Genomic DNA, 22,417 nt, shown 5'->3' with positions numbered 1-22,417 from the left:
CGGTGGTAGGAGGAGCGGCAACGAGGGACCAAGGTGGGCTTCAATGTCAGTGTTGGCGACCACCATGATTACTACATACGACTTCTTGAACTGGCTCTTAGCCAAGGATGGATCACTTAGCAATAAATAGAAGTGACCGAACTTACTAGGAGAGTGCGAAGGAAGCAAAGATATAGGCCCTAGGCCCACCGACGGTGAGCCCTCGGCCGAAGAAGAGGTAACGGGTGGCGGCGCTCAACACCGCCTGGCTCACCAGCAAATCCCGAACTCCGCCTTCTTCTCTCTCTCTCTCTCTCTGACCGCGGCTAGGGTTTACATCGTCTTGGCATTTTACAGGGGGAGTTGGTGGTGGTCGTGGGGGGGGGGGGGGGAGGTGGACCAATGATACTTTTAAGCATCGTCTGACCCAAGTGTCCCTCGGAGGGAGTGGTTCCAAGTGTCCCTTAGGGGGGGGGGGTGGTTAGGTGTCCGACGATGCTTTTAAGCGTCGTCTGACCCAAATGTCCCATGGGGGGAGTGGTTATGCGTCCGACGATGCTTATAAGGTCATCTTAGGTAGCGTTTAAGGAGTTTAAGAGAAAAAAGTTAGCGTTAAGTGAGAGTTTAGTGAGTAGAACAACAGCACTTTTAAGCATCGCCTGCTCTTTTTCCTCTTTGGCCTCCGATGACGCTTAAAAGTGTCGTCTTACAATTTTTTTTCACCGATGCTACTTAGCGTCGTCTTAGTTTCATTCTTGCCAATGCTATTTAGAAATATCGGCAAATTTTGGTGCAGAGCGAAAATTACCAACGCTTCTACCTAGCATCGGCATGTATCTATCGGCATTACTTCTTTTTCCTATAGTGCTCCCATTCTGCCCACCTTGGATGTATCCCAGCTCACTGAGATGGTCCACACATTAAGGTGGGAGGGGAATTGCAAGTGCACTGTAGCATTTACCTGCTAGCTAGAAAAAAATAACTTCGTGCTTGTTGTTTATATTACTCTCTAGTGCCGTATGGTGCTTTAGAGAGGGAAGCTACCATACAAAAAATGGATCAAGTGGTGTTCCTACCTTGCACACATTTTAGCCATGCACCAATGACATTACGGAAATTCCCGTAGAATTTCCTCTCCATAAGTATCACTATCTACATCTTCCTCTTCTCTTATCTTATAGCTGATGGAAAGTGTACCACCTAATGAAGGCTGTTGGAGCAATAAGTTGATGGCACCTCATCTACACTTTGGTGCTGCTAATATGTTACCCCATGATACTGAGAAACCCTTCGCATGTAACCGGGCTCTCCTTTGATAGCTGATCATCCCCTCTTGTCTTCTGGTGTGCCAAAATTCTCCACTCAACTAGGTCCAGCCTTTGATGGTATTGTTGGGGGAAAAATGGATCATTCAGAGCACATGGTCAAATCGTCGGCACTTGATGACAAGCATGACCACAGAGCGCCCGACCACAGAGCTCACAACCTCGATCTCGGCCAAGTTAAGCCCGGTCGATCTCAAGGCCAAGAAAGACCCAGTCAAAGGGAGAAGCAGACCTCCCCACTCTATCGAAAATCAAGTCCACCTCCTCCTCATCCGGGATCAAATCCCACGATCTCCGCCTCAACGACTGTCAATATTTAAATGCACACGATCTCAATGGATCGCCAACCAGCCCAAAAATCTCGGGCCGTCTACGGTAACTCATTAATTCATACGATCACGTCCAATCGCTATGGCAACTCCTTAATTCGCACGGTCATATCCAGTCTCAGGGAACCCCTATGCCCCCTCCTATAGAAAGAGGGGAAGATCTCGAGGCAGGGGGCTTTTTCTTCTTCTCCTTCCTTTAGACATTCTTACCTGACATCTCTCCATTACTTTTCTCCACAAAAACTTCCTTTGACTTAAGCATCGGAGGGCTGGCGCTGGGATCCCCGGCCACTGACTTCTTGCAGGTCCTCCGGAGAAAGTCGTCCGCCGCCGCACCACCAGCCGGAGCTCTCCTTTCTCGGTCCGCGGTCACCTCCGGATCCAAATTCCAGCAAAAGGTATAATACTTGCTGTTGGGTCTCTGCCAGTCAAATTATCTTCTGTTTAATTTCTCCCCTCGTAGCAGTCACAATATTTTAGGGTTCTGCAGCTTTATACTTCTGTGTTTAAAGGGTGTGCAGCTATAAATATCTGGTTCTGTAGTATTTTGGATCTTGTAATTCTATATCTTGCAATTCAGCTTCTCCTTTTATCAAAAAAAAAGGGAAAAAGAAAAAAAACCACTTCCACATGTAGTTATATGTGAGAGTCTAAAGCTGGGTCTGTTTGGAGGCATATATTTCCCGTCTATCTGAGCAACCATCATCTTGCTGCCGTGAAGTAACAACAAGCTGAGTTTTTTCTCCTCTTCTTTTAGTCGTGTCTTGAATAATTGGTGGTTTCCATGGAGCAGGCGAGCAATTAATTATAAAAGGTGGGAACCAGCAGCTGATCTCAATTCCGAACTCTTTTGATGTCATTTTGTCCGCTGAGGTGACTTGATTAGATAAAATCCATCAGGCCTGGTATGGTTGCAGTGATCCCTTGCAAACATTCGTGGAGTTAATAATGATCAAATAAAAGCATGTCCAAAGAGACAAAGGGAATTACATGCATTCAGGTCATCCACTAGGGTCTCCCATGACAGTGTCCGGCCTCTAGCGCTTTGGCAGGAGTAATTGGCATGGCATAAATTATTGCTCTGCTGAGAGAGATATCTCGACAGCATTATTAACTTCCGAGTGCTACTTCTAAAACACTATGCTGTTTTTTCCTTGGTTAGTGGGCTCTTAGATTAGGGTTCCAAGCTCACCTCCTTGAACAGTTTCAAGCTCAAGTCTCTAATACAATATCCACGGAACTTTAGATTTGAGAAGGTAACAAAATTTGTCACCATAGGTGCAACATAAATAGTCTCAAAAATGCATGTAGAATTATGGGATCATTCATCATTCAGTGGTTCATACCCTGCCAAGGACAAGATCATGTGCAACTAGAGTTGCTATCCATATTAAGCGATAGGTGCGATGCATATGCAAATGCATGTGATGCTTGAATTTAGCGAACAGTTCGAGCAGAAACATGTTCCTCTTAAAAGTGATTTAGATGCTTTATTTTCACTAGATTAGCTAGATACTCCACCATCCATGGAAAAGTCTTGTAGACAATGTTAGAAATAAAGAGGAGCATCTCACATAATGGAAATGTCTTTATAGCTTTATTAGTATCCATTACCATGAAGAGAGAAAGTAATTGGGTTTACACTAAACATCCAAACTGTAGATCTACATGATGTGTTTAGGTTGGGTTTAATTTAGTTGAACCTAAGATAACATTTAGGTCAACTTGATCATGTTGAGCATGTTGTTACTTGGAGCATGAGATAAGCCATTATCCATCCCTCCATCTTGTAGCTAATATATCGTACCACAAAAAGCTAGCTCCCCAACCTAAATACTTAGTAACTAAGTCATCCTTAATTAATTTAATATTTAAAACAAGACAGGACAAGCTACTTTCCCATTAATTAAGAGAGACCCATTAGGTTGGTCCCCTGCTCGGCTGTTGGACGAAAAAAGAAAAAAGGAGAGAATAAAAAAGAAGACGACAAGTAGAAAACGAAAGCAGCAGAAGCCAACACCCGAAAACACTAACGACAAATTAACCGCACAGCGAGGCCAGCCCGTCAGCACCTCCAGGCGGACGTGGAGGCCAGGCCCCTCCCCCGCCAGCTCAGCACCATAGAAGCCTCTCTTCTCGCCACGCGGTAGCCGTCCACTGGGGCCCTCCGGACCAGCCACTCGGCCTGCGACTGGGCGAACTCGCTGAACACAACCGGCGCCATCCCCGCCCCCGCGAACGCCTCTCTCCACGCCCCGCCCCAGCCCGACCTCCACGATCCTACCGCCGAGAAAATCCTGGGACGGACCACGGTCCGCTCGACCCGCCGAACCACGTCCTCCACCGGTCCGGCCGCCCCCGACACCGCCGCCGCCGCCTCCATCGACTCCAACACCGCCGCGTAGTGCTCGATCCCCGCCACCACGGTCCGCTGCAGCGACGGCGGATACCCCGCCCCGTCGTCGAAGCAGATCCACTCGGTGTCGACGAAGACGACGACCCGCGGGGACGCACGGCGGACGAAGCGGAGGAGGGCGGCGGAGGACTCGGGGGCGGCACCGAGGACGCGGAAGATGGCCGGGGTGAGCACCACGGCGACGGGCTCGCCGGGGGCGAAGCGGATGCCGCTGAGGGCGAGGGTGCCGAGGCCGCCGACGAGGACGAAGTCAACGGTGAGGCGGAGGCCGAGGCCGCGGGCGAAGTCGCGGAGGTTCTCGGCAGCGAGGGCGGTCTCGCCGGTCTCCTCCGGGACGACGGCGGTGATCCGGAGCCCCGGCGGGGGTGCGCGGGCGGCGCGGCTCCGGGAGGCGACCTCCTGGGCGAAGGATGACCACTGCCCCCCGAGCCCGATCTCGAAGTCGATAAGGTGGACGGAGCTATGTCCTCCGCCGCCAGCGGCGGCATCGAGGGCGTCGAGGAGGATCTGGTTGGCGGTGAAGCTGGCGAACTGGGGGAAAAGGGAGAGATCAGAGAAGGCCTTGTGGGCGCTGATCCGGCGGACGATCTCGACGGCGGAGAGTGGGGGCTCGGCGGCGGGGCGGTCCGCGAGGGGAAGGAGGGCCAAAAGTGCCTCCTTGAAGTGAAAGGCGGCTCTGTGGAGGGGGAAAAGGCGGAGACGGGGAGGTACTGATTGAGCCGCGCCAATATCGTGTCGGCCGTCGGGAAATCGCCCGATTCGATGGAGAGGGCGGCTCGGGAGAGCAATTCAAGGTGGGTCCGGTCGAAGGCCGGCGGCGGGGAGACGACGGCGACGGCCGTGTCGGAGAAACGAGGGAGAGGATCGAAAGGGTCGGGGAGGTCGAAGGGGCCGTCGAACAACGAAGCATTCGACGGGTTGTCGTCCTCGGAGAAGTGGAATTGGGGGTGGTGGGGAGCTTTCGGGAAGGGAGAGAGGTCGTCTTTTTCGGAGAGGAACCAGCTGGCGACGGGGTCCCACTCCTCGAAGGTTGCCGGCTGGGGAGACGGAGGGAGGAGGTGGTGGTGCTGGTGGTTGTTGGAGTCCCAGGGAAGGTGAGCGAGGTCGGGGCCGCCGCCGGCGGCGGCGGCGGCAGGGCTGGAGGTGAGGTGGGGATCAAGAACAGAAGTAGGCTCGTAGGAAAGGTTAGTGGGGAAGTGGGAGTTGGAGTTTGGGGAGGAGTCGAGAGGTTTGTGAGGGAGAGAGCATTGGAGAGTCGTATGGTTTTGGGTTGAGTCTGTGAGGACTTTGGAGGGCTTCATGACCAAGGAGAAAGAGAGGAGCAAAAAGACCACTCTCTCTCTTTCTCTCTTCTTTCACTTCTCCTACTCCTAGTCTTTGTTCTATATTTCTTCTGGTGGTTTGGTGGTGAGTGGGGGGCGAGGGGAAGGAGATGGAAGAGGTGATCTTTTGCTTGCTACCGTTTGAAGGGGAGTTATAAGCGTGGGTGGGGGCGATGGGATCATGGATCATGGGATGAGGAGTTTGTGGTGCATGGTTATGGATGGGGAGCATGGGAATGGGCTGGCTAGGCTTCAGGAAGAAGCCGTAGCTTTCTGGATTTTTATGTGCACTGTGACTGCCCAGCGACTGACGTCGGTTTGACTTGTAGCGTGTTCCTGAAATATTTTGGCAACAGTCCAAACAATTGGTTGATGCATGTCTGCAGTTGTTGATTGCTCTATTCTCATGCATAGTTAATTACACCCAAAATTATCTGCGTTGCCCGCTATTTGCACCAGTGCAATGGCCGTCATTAAAAAATAGACGACCATCAAATATAATACAGTATACAAGATTTTGTTTGACAGTTATTTTTTTTTTTTATGGTGATCATTCGAAATACATGCAGCATTCTGCAGTACAAATCATGCACCATTAAACATCCGTGCTCTAATTACACTGTACTGCTTATGTAATGATATGTTCCGAGCTTGCCAACTATTTGGAATATCCATATGCAATGCTCGATTTATAGGAATAGATGGCTCATGCAATAGAGAAGCAAGCTATTTTCAGTTGCATCTACTCAAGATTAAGGAAGGGATGAGATTTGAGAGAAGAAAACCTTACATGAAACCCGAAATGAAATTAAAAAAAATGCTCCTGTAATGAAACCTCCAAGTGATTCATTTCGGATTCAAGTACTTGTGGAAAAAAAAAGTTTTTTTTTTTGTTTTTTATTACACCAATCACATAGAAGTACTCGCTGCTGGTAACAGAAGATATAGTACGACATAGCGACAACCGTGAAAGAGACGCAAGAGAGTAAGTCCATGACCTGAAGCAACTAGTTCCGTGAACAAATTTTGAAAGGGAGTTGGCCACAAAGTTGGTTGCGTTGTCTATTTGTTTATGTGCATTATTTTCGCGTTGGAGAAATATTGTCACCACCAAAGCCTTATTTTCAAAAAGAGTAGAATTCTGTGAACCTCTCATGCAATTAAATGATTGCTCTTTACAAACTTTTTCAATATGAAAACGCAACCATTTAATTCAGATATCTCTATTTATTCGTACTGAGTCGTGTTATAATGGGTTAACGTAGTCGAACTTATGCTATTATTCATTATTATTTCATTTTAATGACTAGTGCTGTTATTTGTCAAATGCTATTTTCTACTCAAATAAACCAACTCTAGGACATCAACAGGCAAATAAACAATTCACGAGAGGAAAATAGAAGTTTTGGAGGGAGCTGTGATCTCGACATATTAGCACTACTCAAACCTTGCTTTGGCCTCATTGAACAAAGCTAAACACAGTAGAACTCTTGCAATTGCCTGGGAACCTCTCGCTTATAAAAACCCTCTTTGTCTTAGACTGCATGAGCTGAGCCAAAATTCTACTGGCTAAAAGGATAAAGCTAGAGACAAAGCCATCCTTGCCTTCTCATTGTTATATGGGGTGGGGGGTGGGGAGAGAGGGAGAGAAAAAGAGCCGTGCTGAATTGCTGATGCATGCGCGAAAGAATGTTTCACATTTGATGCTGCATGCAAAGAGTGAATCTCTCACCAAAGTCTATTGATAAAAAACATAAATCAGTGTCATTAAACATAGGCATTACCTCATCATATTTTTATTAGATACTGGACCTAGGTTGCACAGATGTATCGTGAAAGGGAGGTCTCATTCTTTATTTTTCTTAGTTTCAATCTAGTACTCTAGTAGCAGGCTTGGAATGTTTTGACCCGAGAATGAAATAAAAATTTTAGCAAAATATTTATCGAGTCCTAGACCTGTTAAGCCCAATATATAAATGAAATATTCTAGGTAAACTGTAGTTATTTATGAATCAACATTGCCCTCATAGAAAATTTGTATTGATTTGAGTGCACTTTGCAAAAATTCAAGTTGAAATGATTGAAGAATTGACTTGGAAGCTGAGATCCAATGACTACTCTATGATTTGCCAATGCAACCTGCATATGCTGCTCTAGTCCCAGGGAGCAAGGTATTGTAATGCTTGTTGAATTATTGAGTACTCAAATGTAGAATTGGAGGTACATTCTATTCTATGTATTGGCAGTATCATTATCTTAGCCTCATATCAAGCCATATATCAAGGATCCATGATTCTAGAAATTTCAAAATTTGAATACTAAATTTTGAATTTTGAATTCTAAATTCTGAATTTTGAAGATACTGGCAATACTATGGATCTCATGTATCTTTGAATGAAATAAATTGTCATGGGCACTCTATAGACAATCAAATAGTCTATAACCATCAAATTTTACTACTAACCAAATCTAAATTGGATTGACATTGGGTCTTCATGGGCATAGGCCTATGTTTATATTTTTTCCCTTTTTTTAGTAGAAAAGTTGTGACAATTAGGCATTTAAATTACTGTGTGGTTGATATAATGACTGAAGTCCAATGTCACAATCTCAGTCTCCATCAACAACCAAAACACCGCAGTAGAAAACCACCCTAATCATCTAAAGATGGAAGTTTCTCATACCATGCGGTGAGCGACACTTGGTGGGACTTGCATGAATTTGTATGGTACCTAAATATTGAGATTTCAAGCTAACTAGAGATAAGCCTGCAGAACTTTTTGTGTGCATTAATAGGCACCCCAAATAATTTTCCATATTTTACTATATTATCATATAAAAATATTCTAATTAGTTACCTTCAAGTTAGATTAGTTAGAGAAATAATCTACATCTCAAGTATAGGATAGTTTTTAATTGATTGAAGTGATGACTATCGGATCTTCTAGTATTATATATTCCCCTTTTTAAACCACATCCACCTAAATTGAATATAAAATGGATCATATAATGTCCAGCTGCATCTATTTCTATATAAGAATTTATCTAAATAGGCATACAAACTTTAATTGCCGACTAACATTTGTATCTATATTTCTATTTATCAAAGAAATGCAGACAAAGATATAGTTATACAATATCAAACCCATATCTCAATATCCAATTCTGTTTGCAATCTTATTTAGTCTAATAAAGCTCTCGCGACCCTAAATAAAAATAATTGAGAACATGTCTTTGGTTTTGTTTCCATACAATGCATTCTTCCATAAGTTATTCAACCTATATACTTACTGAGTTAATAAAACATCCTATCCATAAGTTTTAATAATTTGTATTACATCCATATGGTCAATATTCAACTTATATTTGTATCTATTTAGAATAAACATGGATAGAATTTTTACAATATTATTAATTTCGGTATTCGCATTCCTATTTACTGTATAAAAACTAGTAGAAATATAGATATGCGATATACAATCCATATCCCATCCTAAGAATAATAGTCGGAAGTTACACTCAATCTCAGTGGTCACAGCCCTACATGGACCGAAGTTGATAAGCCCTAAATATCCATTCGGAAAAGCTCGCATGGATACCGGCAAATTACGAATGATGCATGCCGGCAAATTACGAATGATGCGAATATAGTCTCCAAAGCAGCAGACGGGGTGATTCAAAGGATAGTTCAAAGCTGAACCACATATCCAAAGAATCTCCCACCTCATTAATCAGAGGGCCTCACCCCCCCCCACAAGGCTGCTTCCTAGATGTTCTCTCTTTTCCAAGGGCCATGCCAGGTCTCCCCATTGCCTTTTCCTGAGTGGGTGATCATAGTCACCTTTCCATGAGGCTTTGGCTATTGGAATCTTAGAAGCCTTCTTTTGTACATCACAAGCTTTCCTTCTTCAGCCGAGTAGGAGCCGTGTCCTCAGCCTTAAAGGGCTAGCTAAATCCCAACCAAGGCATACTTGGAATATGATCACTGATTGACAAGTAAAAAATCAATGGCAGACATTATGAGAATATTAATGCATTATGGACACATGTTGTTCCCTATGATTGTGTGTCTGTAGCCATGGAATTTGAGGCGTGGTGGAGATCAATGTCATGAAAAGCCATCGCGTTTTTGTTAAATAGAAGCTTTTGCACGCGGCCACTTCAGGTGCCCCATCCTTGAGGAATCCATCCTAAGGCTTTTGTAAAGATTAGACTCGCCTTTCGGCCTGGACCAGATCATTATCTCGTTTGATCGGATCCGTTTGGTTCTTGTTAAAGTTTGCACTATCTGTTTATTATTTTCTTTATTTAGTTCATAGAAAGCAGCCTCATATATAGACATAGTATTTGTTACAACAAGTGTGTTAATTTAATTATTATGGTTTCAACCGGAAAGTTCTTGAAACAAAGTTAAAAAATTTAGACAAAAGTAGAGGAAACAAAAACGTGATAGATTTTAGTCTCTTTTCCAAGTCCCACAAAGTAATTCAAACTTCTTAGAAATGCTTAATACATTTATTACCATGCTTCTTTCATATCAGTGGCATTTCTTGTTTAAGTTAACGTTGAGCAAATGCATCAATCTCATTTCGAAGGTTCAACAAATGAATTGTTAGGACCCAACGCATAGAAATAATATGAATCTCTATCGATGAAGGAGCACTTGGGGGTTTATCAGCATATTCCTTCTATAGCAGATTGACAATCTAGACAACTATATCCAAACAATGTTAAGAGGAAGCCAATCAATAAAATACTAGTGCGTCTACCAATGCTGATACCTTTTTTTTTTTTATTCTCTTATATATTTTCTTCTTTTCCCCTTTTTAATCCTATGTTAAAAGCATCATGGAACCCAATTAGCTATAATATTGATCCCACATGAATCAACACAACTTTAGGGCCCTTCCAACCAATCTTGTATAGCATCTTCAAAGTTTGCACCACCGATGACATCTACTTGATCTCAATGAGGAAAGACATCCCTAATCCCCTAATAATATCAAGAAAATTTGAACCTTGAGTGGAGTCTGAGAAGTCTAGTGCCTAATCAACACAAGTAATAACCTTACAGTAATCTTGGCATAAGTTACTAGATGTGTGCCCAAAAATAAAAGGCTTTCATGGAGAAATTTTTTTACATTTTTGTTTGGATATTTTTAAATAAAAGATGTCCAATGGACCATGACTCATGAAGCTCCACCATTATTACATGATATTTGGTCAATTAAGGATTCTTTTTATATGTTTTATGCTTCGCATATTTTTAGGAATAGAAATTAACATGCAGACTGATTTGTTCAAATGGACACTTAATTTAGGTGCAATGAAATCAACTGCCTGTTACTTCCGTCTTATCTTGTAAATACTAACGCATTTAGTTGTATTTTTGTTAGAAATTATTATATTTATGCCCTCTCTCTCTTTCACCATTTTTTTAAAAAAAATATTTAATGGACAACATGTTGTTTAATTATCTACAAGAATTATCAAAAAATTTGATAACATATTTTATGAAAATTAAGCAAAGGCATCTTCTTCATAAAATTCACATCTCAAGTTTATGATTCGTCAATTTTCCTAAAATTAACAAGTTTAAAGGCAAACAACCTTACCCGAATTTTCATTAGATTCGTTACAGATTTCATACAAACCTATCTTAATTACATATATTCCTCTTAAACAAGATATTCTCTATCCTAAGATGCGACACTACGCGTAGAAAAAAAAAGGGGGTGCGTGCGTGTGAACTTCAGAGAAACACGTGCCAAACATCGTGCTCGTTAGCGCATAAACAATCGCAGAAGCGTGTCCCTGCATGCGCATGCAAGCTTACGTACACGACATGCAGGCTAATCTCCCAAATCACTAACGAATGGACGGAAGTGATGCATCATGAGCCCACATTGGAATATATTCTCACGTCCCCAGGCTCCCTTCTTCGTGGGTCAGCGTTATCTCCACGCTGACACGAGTCCCACGGACCATCCCCACCATGCATGCATCTCCATGCAATCCCCCATGCATGACGTGTTCAACCAAAACATGGCCGGCAAAAGACCTATCATGGGGCCCGCAGAGCCGTCTTTCGGGACCTGACACGCGGGTAGCGAGTGGAACCTAGTTAGTGGATCTCTTTCTTTTATCATCAAAATAACTTTTCTACCGCACCGCGTTGCGGACCGAGGACGGAGGACAACCCTCGCGAAGCAGTACAAATTTTTAACCATTTTGAATGCCGTGGATTCACCCTTTGGGAAAAAAAAATGTTCGACTTTTTTTTCAGTTGTTTAGGATCCTCTCGTGATTAACGCCTGTGGGACTGGCCATCTTTTTCTTCCACTACTTTGCAAGGCTGAAGGCGAGTTGAGTGAAAAAGTCTCATTAGGGAAAAAGTGAAAGGCCACCAAGGTGGTAGCCTAGTGGTACTGGGCAGCAATTCTAACCACAAGATCTCAAGTTCGAATCGCTGCGGCGACGATTAAATTGTGGACCGGAGCTTACTACTTTGGCCACTGCTTGGACTTGTGGTGTAGGACCGCTCTTGAACCGCTAGTAGCCGGGGTGGTGCCGGGTGTGACGTACTCACACGTGGGACTCGAGCCAGAGCTCAGAGGAGTAGCTGAGCCGGGCCCACGGGTGGGGAGGGTATGAGTAAAATCGGTCGGGGTGCCCAACACACGGCCATTTCTGCCCGCATCGAACATTCTCCTGGCGGGGCGGGGGCCTAGTTGGGGGCTGCTACGCGGGGGTGGGCTTGTCCCTTCCTCCCCCACCCCTTTTCACTAGCAAAAAAAAAAAAAAAGTGAAAGGCAAACCCTTTTCATACCACTGAATGAACGCCAGAGTGGTAAAAGAAAATGCAATCTTGAATAACTGAATTGACTTGACTAATAGTCCATCAAGGACACACGCATTGTACCATTTTTTTTTCACAGCTCGCCGCTTCGATGGTTTCACTCCAAACAACCTATTTTTGATCCCATCATTTTTGTATTCTCTTATTTTCTTTTAATTTTATGGACTGCATCATCCGTTATGTATGAGCCGCCGCTATGAAAAAAAAACTTTTATGCTACTCCTATACTTTTAAATACATTCATTTAAACATCCAGATTTTTAGATAGAATTTCAACATGATATTAAGCTCTACAAGTTGTTATCCCTGAACACTTTCATTAAGAAGACGGCCCTCAAATTTGTCTAACTGAAGCTAGCCCAGCTTATATTTTGTTTAGTATTGAAGAAATGCTGGTATAGACATCATTTGGGTTTAACTGAAGCTTCTTGATCCGTGGGGTTGTTGATCAGCTAAACTCTTGTTAATAACCCAGAAAAAAAGATGCTAGCACTCTTGTAGAGAACTCAATTAAGTTGCAATGTCTATTGTTCATCCTTTATCTTAAGCAATCATAAACACCCTTTGTTTTCTTCCGGATGTTTCTTTCCCAAAAGTGTTGTTCGTCAACGTAGCGTTGCTATCATGTTATGAAATATATCTCGAACGGATGGAGAGTGTTACCTATGGTATAGGCTTACCATCTCAAACTGCTTAAGGAGACCTGAAGGGAAGAGTTCCAAGTTGAATCGAGACTCTTTTCTTATGTCCCTATCATGAGCAGGTGATCTTTGCATGTATTTACCCAAGAGAGAGAGATTGTAATTTTTTTTTTTCGGTTGACTGTAATCTTAGTAATTTATAGGATATTATGCTAAAGCTAATCCATAACTAGTTAACGTATAGCAAATTAGGTATTGACTTTCCTCTTTTATGTCAGTATCTTCATCAGCCTCTCCATCGAGTAAAGAAGCTGGAGTCCGTAATCATGGGCATGCTTGCGCCTTCTATTCTACTAGAGATACAATAATTGGTTAAGAAAATTTGGCATTAACTAGCTAACAAATAATGAAATAGATATAGATGATAAAGTTGTCACTCAATACTCTCAGAATCAATACTATATACTTAGAAAAAAAACTAAAGACTATTCAGCGCCATAATTTATTTTTCTATTATTGGAGGTAATGTCATAGTCAAACTTATTATTGAGGACTATTTGGAGTCCTATAAGTGGAGCTATATGCAGCTCAAGTTCCAAGTAGGAGCTAGTCATTTTGTTTGAATGTATGTTAATCAAGTTGCACCATAAGTTGAATTGCTTGTTAGATGAAATTCAGAACTATCTTATGGTAGGTTAACTCATGGTCAAAATGGTCATAGGACTAGTTACAACCACTCAAATAGATATCTTAATTAAAAAAAATATTTTTTTTATATTTCATCTTGGCCAAAGTCTTAGCACCCCACTCCATGTCATTGTCTCCCACCTCTTTGGTGCCCCATCCCAATTAACCTTGCCTCCTGAAGAATCCCCTTGTTCGTGCCCCACCAGACCCACCAAAGCTCTCCCTTGCCTTTCCTCCTCCTCCTTCCCTTCCCTTCTCCTCCCCTACCTCACTCTCGAGTCCATCCTTATTGCTGCCCTCAATGCACCATTGACTTCCTACTCCTTAGACAGGCTCACAACCACTTTCTCGAGCTCAATCTTCATTGCAGCAACTTTTTCATTGCCTACCGCCTCCACTGCCTTGCCGACCACCATGCCGTCTTTTGCCCCTACCTGCTCTTTTGCCTCAACTTCTTCCTCTGGATCACTCTCATCCATGACATCGTCCTCCTCCTCTCCCTTGCCTCCTCCTCCTCCTTTACCACCACCTCCGATCTATATTATCACACACTGTTGCTGGCCCCTCCCTGGCCCTCCTTTAACTTCTCTGCCCCCCTTAAGGCCTGTGCCACTACCCGCTTCCTCCCCACGGGCGCTAAAGTCTATGCCTAGATCCTCATCACTAGCAACTTAGAAACTGACATTTTCATCCAAAATACCTCTATCTCTATGTATGTAGAGTGCTTTGACTTGAGGTCAGCTAACAAGATGTTCAATAGAGTGTCTATTAGGGATGCCTCTTTAATTTTTTCTCAAACACTCCTCTACATACAAAACTTCCTTTAAGACAACTACTGTAATTTTAAGTTACAACATGACTTGAGCTTCATTGCAACTTCAATTATAAGGTTCCAAAAGCCTCTTAGTATAGGTGAGGATATACCATGCTGTATGCTATTGACTTTTAGATTATATAATATGGACTAATAAAAAGTATAAGATTAAATATTTAATTGAATCTAAAGAATTTTTTTAAAAAATAGACTTAAAATACCAACTAGGTCGATTAGTAAAGCCGCTGAGTGTTGATACTAGTGACAATTTGAATTATACAATTTTGGCTAAGTATTTGCCCCTCCTAGTTATCAAAAGAAGACGATGATATAGAGATTAGCAAAATGAAAATGACCTACATGAAATAGAAAGATATAGAAAAAGAAGTAAAAATGAGTTCCTTGGTAAAGATAGTGGATAGGAGATGTTAATTGTTAAGCAACTAGTTTCATTTTTCAGGATTTGTGTACATTAAGACATATTCAATTAAATATGATCCAAATGAATGAAATGGAAGGATGCTTTTAAAATGTTATGCACAAATTTTATAAAATAAGAACAAGATTTGCAATTTATATGGCTCAAATATTGGAAAAGAGAAGGTTACCAAAAAAGAAGAAAAATCTAATAAAAATAAAAATATCAAGATTGGTTTGGTAGTACTAGGCGTTTAGGAAGAATGGGTTGAGAAATCAATATATTTGAGGAGTTTTGCGATTCCTGGAGACAAAATTGTGGCATATGTACTAAAATAATATGGATATTAAGATGAAAATAGAAGAGTATCTAATTACAAGAGGTACTAGAACATATATTGAAAAGTCTAAGAACAAGAGAGAGAAATTCGGTAAGATGTTGCAATCACACAAGAGGTAGCTTTCAAAAAGAAAGATTAACAATTCAGCCAAGCATCCTCAGCTCAGGCTGTTGGCATAGAGAGAGGTATAGGTTTTGAGCCCTAGTGCTAGGAACTTTACTATATTTCTCAAAAATAATAAAAAAGAAAGACTGGTAAATGAGAATTTCATAAAACCAACTGAACTATTTGGAAAAATAAATAATTGATGGTTATGATTCGCATACCACTCATGAGGACGATCTCCATAGTCACTGATAGGAATACATTTTTCATTACTATAATATTAGCTGGAGCCCATGGGCAATAGTTAAACTCTTGCAAATCCAGTAAGTTTCATACAATGCATGCTATTTCAGTTATCCAAGAAGTGCATTCTCAAAACATTGTCATTGCGGCAAGATTCACAGCAGGACGTCTATTGCATAGATCTCTTCAAAATATCTTATCATCAAACTAAACATTTGACTAAATGAGTAATCTAATTCTATAATCCTATTAACCTATCCGTATGAAAATATTAATATTCACAATTTTTTCACATAACTTAGACAAGTTTGGATGGAGGAATTATGGGACACCACGACCTCAGGCCAGACAGACTCTCCTGACCTCGGACATGAACCAAGATGAACAACTTTAACTCCAACCAAGGAGTCGCCAGCCGAGGAGAACCATCAGCACGCGTCGACCAGGGATGATAGCTCTAACAACTGACAGTCCTGGCATTCCACAGTCGTGGCAGCCCTACGTCCCACATCAGCCTGCGTCGCACTCTGCCCATGCAGATTGACCTCTACATCACGATCTTACCACCGGTCTCTATATGGTATCATTGCACCTCACGTCGGCCCATGTAACGATAAAACTGACTCTCCTATATGAAGGAGACAATCCAGAGACTTCAGGTACATGTGTAATAAGCACTCACTATCACTCACAAAAATCATCCTCCGCTGAGATCTCTCCCTTCTACGTACACTATGCCTAGTTACTTTGACTTAAGCAATCGAGGGTCTTCCGCCGGAAATTCTCCAGTAAGTGGACTTCTTGCAAGCCAACCAGCGAAGGAGACCAGTGTCCAACGCCTTAACCAGCCTATTTAGCTCGCGTCTAGCTGATCTCAAGTTCGTCTGAGCTGCACTCCCATCTCGGTCTGAAGGTGGCAATAGATTGGCGCTAGAGAAAGAGTCTAGCCTTTAGCTATATCAATTCAATCGGAGGGAGGGACAACTAGCATTAGGCCGCAAGGAGCCCACGATGCATCGCATACTTTGCAACACCGCACCCCGACCCCCCAAGAGTCGTTGTAGAGCCCCAAACTCACTCCATTGAAACGACCTGCCGTGCTTGTCGACAAGGAGCATTTCGACCTGCTTACTCAATAGGTGCAGGTATGTTGGAGTGTGTGGAGACCCAAGGTGTTTCAGATTGCACATGGATATATTCCGGATTAAAATCTTGGATGTAGAAAGCTTCTACAGGTTTTTCAGCAGCAGTGGAATTGACCCCAGCAGTCCAGGAGTCGACTCGCACTGTGCGGGAGTCGACTGGTGCTGTGCCGGAGTCGACTCGCGTTTTGTCCAAATTTCGGATGTTTCTGTCTCGCTTGAAAGAGTCGACTCACACTGTGCGGGAGTCGACTTGCGCTTTGCCGGAGTCGACTCGAGCTTTATCCAGATTTCGGATATTTCTGTCTCGCCTGAGAGAGTCGACTCACGCAATCTGGAGTCGACTCGCACTATGCGGGAGTCGACTCGAGTTTTATCCAGATTTCGGATATTTCTGTCTCGCCTAAGAGCGAGCCGACTCGCACTGTGCGGGAGTCGACTCTAGCTCGGATGGAATTTACGAAAATTTGTTGAAACGGGCAAAAAGAGTGCGATTTTCTTGCAAAATCTTAAGGATATAATTTCATGGCCAAAGACTCTGGGGAATACAACAAGGTTGTGATGGCTAGGGTTACAACGAGATAGAGAGAAAGCCCTAAGAACTTGAGAGATTGAGGGAAAGAGTTTTTTCTCTTGTAAAAAGGGAAGAAGATTGTTTCTCCTTTGTTCAAGCAATCAGTTTGTGATTGACTCGGGATTGTATTCTCCATTGTAATTGTTCTACTGCAATAGAATCGAGCGATCTTGAGGAAGTAGGCAAGCTTTGCCGACCTCGATAACTTCTGGTGTGTCGTGTTAACTATCTTCCATAGTGATTTATTTCATATTGTTTTTCGTCTCGTACAAGGTGTAAGATTCTGCAGTTCCGCATTAGGATTGTCCTTCCCAACAGGTTGTCGAAGTTGCTGGGGATTACGGGCTCTCCTTGATTTGTTCATCTTAGAATGAGTGGTATCTGGGCATACCTCCTATTCTCCCAACAACATCAGGGGATTACGGGCTCTCCTTGATTTGTTCATCTTAGAACGAGTGGTATCTGGGCATACCTCCTATTCTCCCAACAACCGGTATCAGAGCTAGTGCAAGGTTCATTACACATGGCGAGCGAAGGCAAGATGCAGATCGAGAAGTTCAATGGTACGAACTTCGGATTCTGGAAGATGCAAATAGATATTACCTTTACCAGAAGGATCTCTATTTACCTCTCAGAGGAAAGGCACAAAAATCAGAAAGGATGTCCGACGTGGATTGGAAAGTCCTCGATCGGAAAGCGCTTAGCACAATCAGGTTAACTCTCTCTCCATAGGCTGCTTTCAACATAAAGAACGAAAAGTTGACGATAGATTTGATGGCAACATTATCGAAGATGTACGAGAAACTATCAGCATCAAACAAAGTCTTTCTCATGAAGAGGATGTTCAATCTGCGCATAAAGAACGGTGGTAGCATGGCAGAGTATCTCAACGACTTCAACGGACTCACGGCTTAGTTGGAATCAGTAAAAATCAGTTTTGACGATGAGATTCGGGAGTTGCTGATTCTGTCTGGATTACCGGATAGCTGGAAAGGCCTAGTGATGGCAGTGAGCAACTCGTCGCCGATGGGTAAGCTAAAGTTCGATGACGTAATCGGAGTGCTTCTGAGTGAAGAAGCAAGAAGAAAGTCCACAGATGCTGCAGAGTCTTCAGGGAGTGCATTGAACACATATGAGCGCGGTAGATCGCAAAAGAAGGACGGCCGACATCGAAGTGGCTCGAAGTCGAGAAAAGGCAGATCTAGACCACCTCAGAACAAGAAGGCAACGTGCTAGAACTGCGGAAAGAAAGGGCACTTTAGGAGGAACTGCAAAGCTCCTAAAGGAAAGCAAGGCGAACACACTGAAGGAATCAACAGAGATTCGACCAATCTCGCTGAAGGCAGTGATTCTGATGCCCTAGTCCTATCTTTATCTATCGGTGATGAGTCTTGGGTAATAGACTCAGGTGCGTCTTTCCATACTACATCCCAAAGGAAATTTTTTAGAGAATATCAGATTGGTGACTTTGGCACAGTCTACCGAGGGGATGGAGAGCCTTACAATATCGAAGGAAAGGAAAGCGCGGAAGTGAAGATCAATGGTGGTACTTCACTAGAGCTAAAGGACGTGAGGCACGTATCTCGGCTACAAAGGAATCTGAATTCTGTTGGATAGTTAACGAGCAATGGGTACAAAACAACTTTCACGGATGACTAGCGGAAGATCTCGAGAGGCTCGCTGATGGTGGCTAGTGGCAAAAGGGTTGGGACTCTCTATATCACCAACGACATGCAAAACTCCATTGCTGTTGCAGCTGCAGTTGTGGATGCCAAGGTGTGGCACCACCAACTTGGACACATGAGCCATCAAGGCATGATGGCTATGCATCAGATGGGCAAGCTGCAAGGTCTTAAGGCGGTCGAGTTAGATGTCTGCGTGGACTTCATTCTTGGAAAGCAGAAAAAGGTGTCTTTCAGCAAAGATGGTCAACCTTGAAAGCTGGAAAAGCTTGATCTCGTGTACACTGACGTGTGGGGACCCGCTTAGGTATCTTCAATTGGTGGAGCTCAGTATTTTCTGATCTTTATTGATGATGCTACTAGAAAGTTATGGGTATTGTTCTTGAGACACAAATCAGAGGTGTTTGGTATCTTCAAGAGATGGCGAGTAGCGGTTGAACTTGAGACAGGGAAGAGGTTGAAATGCCTGAGATCCGACAATAGTGGTGAATACTGCAGCAAAGAATTTGAAAATTATTGTGGAGAGGCTAGAATAATTATGAAGAAAACTATTTCAGGAACACCACAGCAAAATGTAGTTGTTGAAAGGATGAACAGAACAATCAACGAGCGTGCTAGGAGCATGAGGATACATGCTGGATTGCCACAGTAATTCTGGGCAGAGACATTAGTACTGCTGCCTATTTGATCAACAGAGGGCTATCTAAGAAGCTACAACTTGGGATTCCTGAAGAAGCATGGACAAGGAAGAAGATTGACTTGGCGCACCTATGGATTTTTGGCTGTACCGCATACGTCCATGTGGATTCCACCGAAAGAGGTAAACTAGATGCCAAATCAAAAAGATGCATCTTCGTTGGATATGGTGGTCATCAGTTTGGATACAGGCTTTGGGATCCAGAAAATAGAAAAATTATTAGAAGCAAAAAATGTGATTTTCAACGAGAACGAGATGTAGAAGAACCCAGTTTCAGAAGAAAAACCTAAGGAGCCAAATTTTGTAGATCCTGAAGAGGAGTCTACAAATTCCGATCAGAAAGTTCAGTCCGGGCAAGAGACGAAAACTACAGTTATGGCATCTCCTCCACAGCTAAGAAGATCCATCCGTACCACACAAGAAAAGCCTCCTCAGCGATATGATAGGACTTTTAGCTATTTGCTGCTCACAGATAGTGGTAAACCTAAATGCTATCAGGAAGCATTGCAGGTTGACGCCAAGAAGGAGTGGAAGTTTGCCATGGATGATGAGGTGAAGTCATTAGAGCAGAATCAGACATGGGATCTGGTGGATCTACCCAAAGGTAAGAAAGAACTGTCAAACAAGTGGGTTTACAGGCTAAAGGAAGAGTATGATGGTAAGAAAAGATACAAGGCCAAATTGGTTGTCAAAGGTTTTTAGCAGAGTGCCAGTATCGACTTCACAGAAATATTTTCTCTTGTAGTGAAGATGAGCACTATTCGAACATCGCTGAGCATAGTAGCTGCAGAAGATCTACACTTAGAGCAGCTTGATGTGAAGACAGCCTTTCTTCACGGTGATCTCGAGGAAGAGATCTACATGCAGCAGCCTGAGGGATACGTTAAGGATGACTTAGTATGTAAGCTCAAGAAGAGCTTGTATGGATTGAAGCAAGCACCCAGACAGTGGTATCTCAAGTTCGATAGCTTCATGCTTTAGATTGGTTACAAGAGATGCAGTGAAGATCATTGTTGCTACTTTCAGGACTTCGGGTCATCTTATATTATCTTGCTGTTATATGTTGATGATATGCTAGTTGCAGGTTCTAGCATACGTGAGATTGCAAAATTGAAAATAGAGCTATCCAAAAAGTTTGCAATGAAGGATCTAGGAGCAGCAAAGCAGATCCTTGGCATGCGGATCACCAGAGATAGGTCCAAGCACATCCTCAGACTATCTCAAGCAGAGTACATTCGTCGAGTACTCAGAAGGTTCAGCATGGAGGGTGCTCAACCAGTTAGCACACCGAGGTGCCCATTTCAAGCTTTCAAAGGGGGAAAGTCCGAAGACACAGAAGGAAGCAGAAGATATGTATAGAATTCCATATGCATCGGCAATAGGAAGCTTGATGTACGCAATGGTGTGTACACAACCAGACATTGCTCAAGCAGTGGGAGTAGTGAGTCGCTTCATGAGCTGCCCAGATTTGGAGCAGTGGGAGTAGTGAGTCGCTTCATGAGCTTTCCAGGTTTGGAGCATTGGAGAGCAGTCAAGTGGATACTCAGGTATCTGAAGGGCACGGAAAGCATAACACTATGCTATGGAGAGTCTGAGTTTCAGCTACAAAAATTTGTAGACTCAGACATGGCAGGAGACTTGGACAGCAGGAGAAGCACGACAGGGTATTTGTTCATCCTGGGTGGTGGGGCTGTCAGTTGGATCTCCAGGTTATAGCCGGTTGTTGCACTATCGACGACAGAAGCTAAATACATGGCAGCCACTAAGGCGTGCAAGGAATTGATATGGCTTCAGAACTTGATGAAAGAAATTGGAAAGGAACAGAAGGATTGCAGGTTGGACTCCGACAGTCAAAGCGTAATTCATCTAGCAAAGAATTCAGTCTTTCACGCGAGGACGAAGCATATTGATATACGATATCACTTCGTGAGGTCGATGCTCGAACAAAAGCTTGTCAGGCTGGAGAAGATCCACACCAGTAAGAATCCTGCAGATATGTTGACGAAGGTTGTCACAGTGGAGAAGCTGAAAGCGAATTCAGCTTCTGCTGGTCTTTTTTGAAGACATTGAGGAGGTACCATTCCGATTCAGTCGCAGTGGGAGCAAAGGAACCAGAGTCTATGAGAAGGCACACCTAAGGTCTCCTAGTGGGAGATTGTTGGAGTGTGTGGAGACCCAAGGTGTTTCAGATTGCACATGGATGTATTCCGGATCGAAATCTGGGATGTAGAAAGCTTCTACAGATTTTTCAGCAGCAGTGGAGTCGACCCCAGCAGTACAGGAGTCGACTCGCACTGTGCGGGAGTCGACTCGCGCTGTGCCAGAGTCGACTCTCTTAGGCGAGACAGAAATATTCGAAATCTAGATAAAGCTCGAGTCGACTCCCACACAGTGCGAGTCGACTCCAGATTGCGTGAGTCGACTCTCTCAGGCGAGACAGAAACATCCGAAATCTGGACAAAGCTCAAGTCAACTCCGGCAAAGCGCGAGTTGACTCCTACACAGTGCGAGTCGACTCCAGATTGCGCGAGTCGACTCTCTCAGGCGAGACAGAAACATACGAAATCTGGATAAAGCTCGAGTCGACTCCGGTAAAGCGCGAGTCGACTCCCGCACAGAGCGAGCCGACTCGCGTTGTGATGGAGTCGACTCGCACTGTGCAGGAGTCAACTCCATCTCTAACAGAATTTATGGAAATTTGCTGAAACAGGCGAAAAGAGTGCGATTTTCTTAGAAAATCTCAAGGATATAATTTCGTGGCCAAAGACTCTGGGGAATACAACAAGGTTGTGATGGCTAGGGTTACAACGAGATAGAGAGAAAGCCCTAAGAACTTGAGAGATT

General features: G+C 43.5%; 1 protein-coding gene across 1 annotated transcript; it reads right to left on the bottom strand.

The window, feature by feature from the left end:
* Positions 1–3,698: 3,698 nt before the first annotated feature.
* Positions 3,699–5,350, bottom strand: LOC120108326 (scarecrow-like protein 15). Its single transcript, XM_039121912.1, has 2 exons — positions 4,751–5,350; positions 3,699–4,703 (listed from the first exon to the last, which is right to left on the bottom strand). Exons 1-2 carry the CDS (start codon positions 5,348–5,350, stop codon positions 3,699–3,701), a joined length of 1,605 nt encoding a protein of 534 aa, XP_038977840.1.
* Positions 5,351–22,417: the final 17,067 nt, after the last annotated feature.

The sequence above is a fragment of the Phoenix dactylifera genome, unplaced genomic scaffold (assembly GCF_009389715.1).
Source record: "Phoenix dactylifera cultivar Barhee BC4 unplaced genomic scaffold, palm_55x_up_171113_PBpolish2nd_filt_p 001273F, whole genome shotgun sequence".
Taxonomy (NCBI): Eukaryota; Viridiplantae; Streptophyta; class Magnoliopsida; order Arecales; family Arecaceae; genus Phoenix; species Phoenix dactylifera.
The sequence above is the reverse complement of the archived record's forward strand: the minus strand, read 5'-3'. Positions and strand labels throughout refer to the sequence as shown.

What these genes read in the sequence shown, in the direction of transcription:
- LOC120108326 (XM_039121912.1), bottom strand. Translation starts at nt 5,350, where the DNA reads ATGAAGCCCTCCAAAGTCCTCACAGACTCAACCCAAAACCATACGACT. An exon ending in GGCTCAATCAGTACCTCCCC is followed by an intron (nt 4,704 to 4,750) that starts GTCTCCGCCTTT and finishes CACTTCAAGGAG; the next exon opens with GCACTTTTGGCCCTCCTTCC.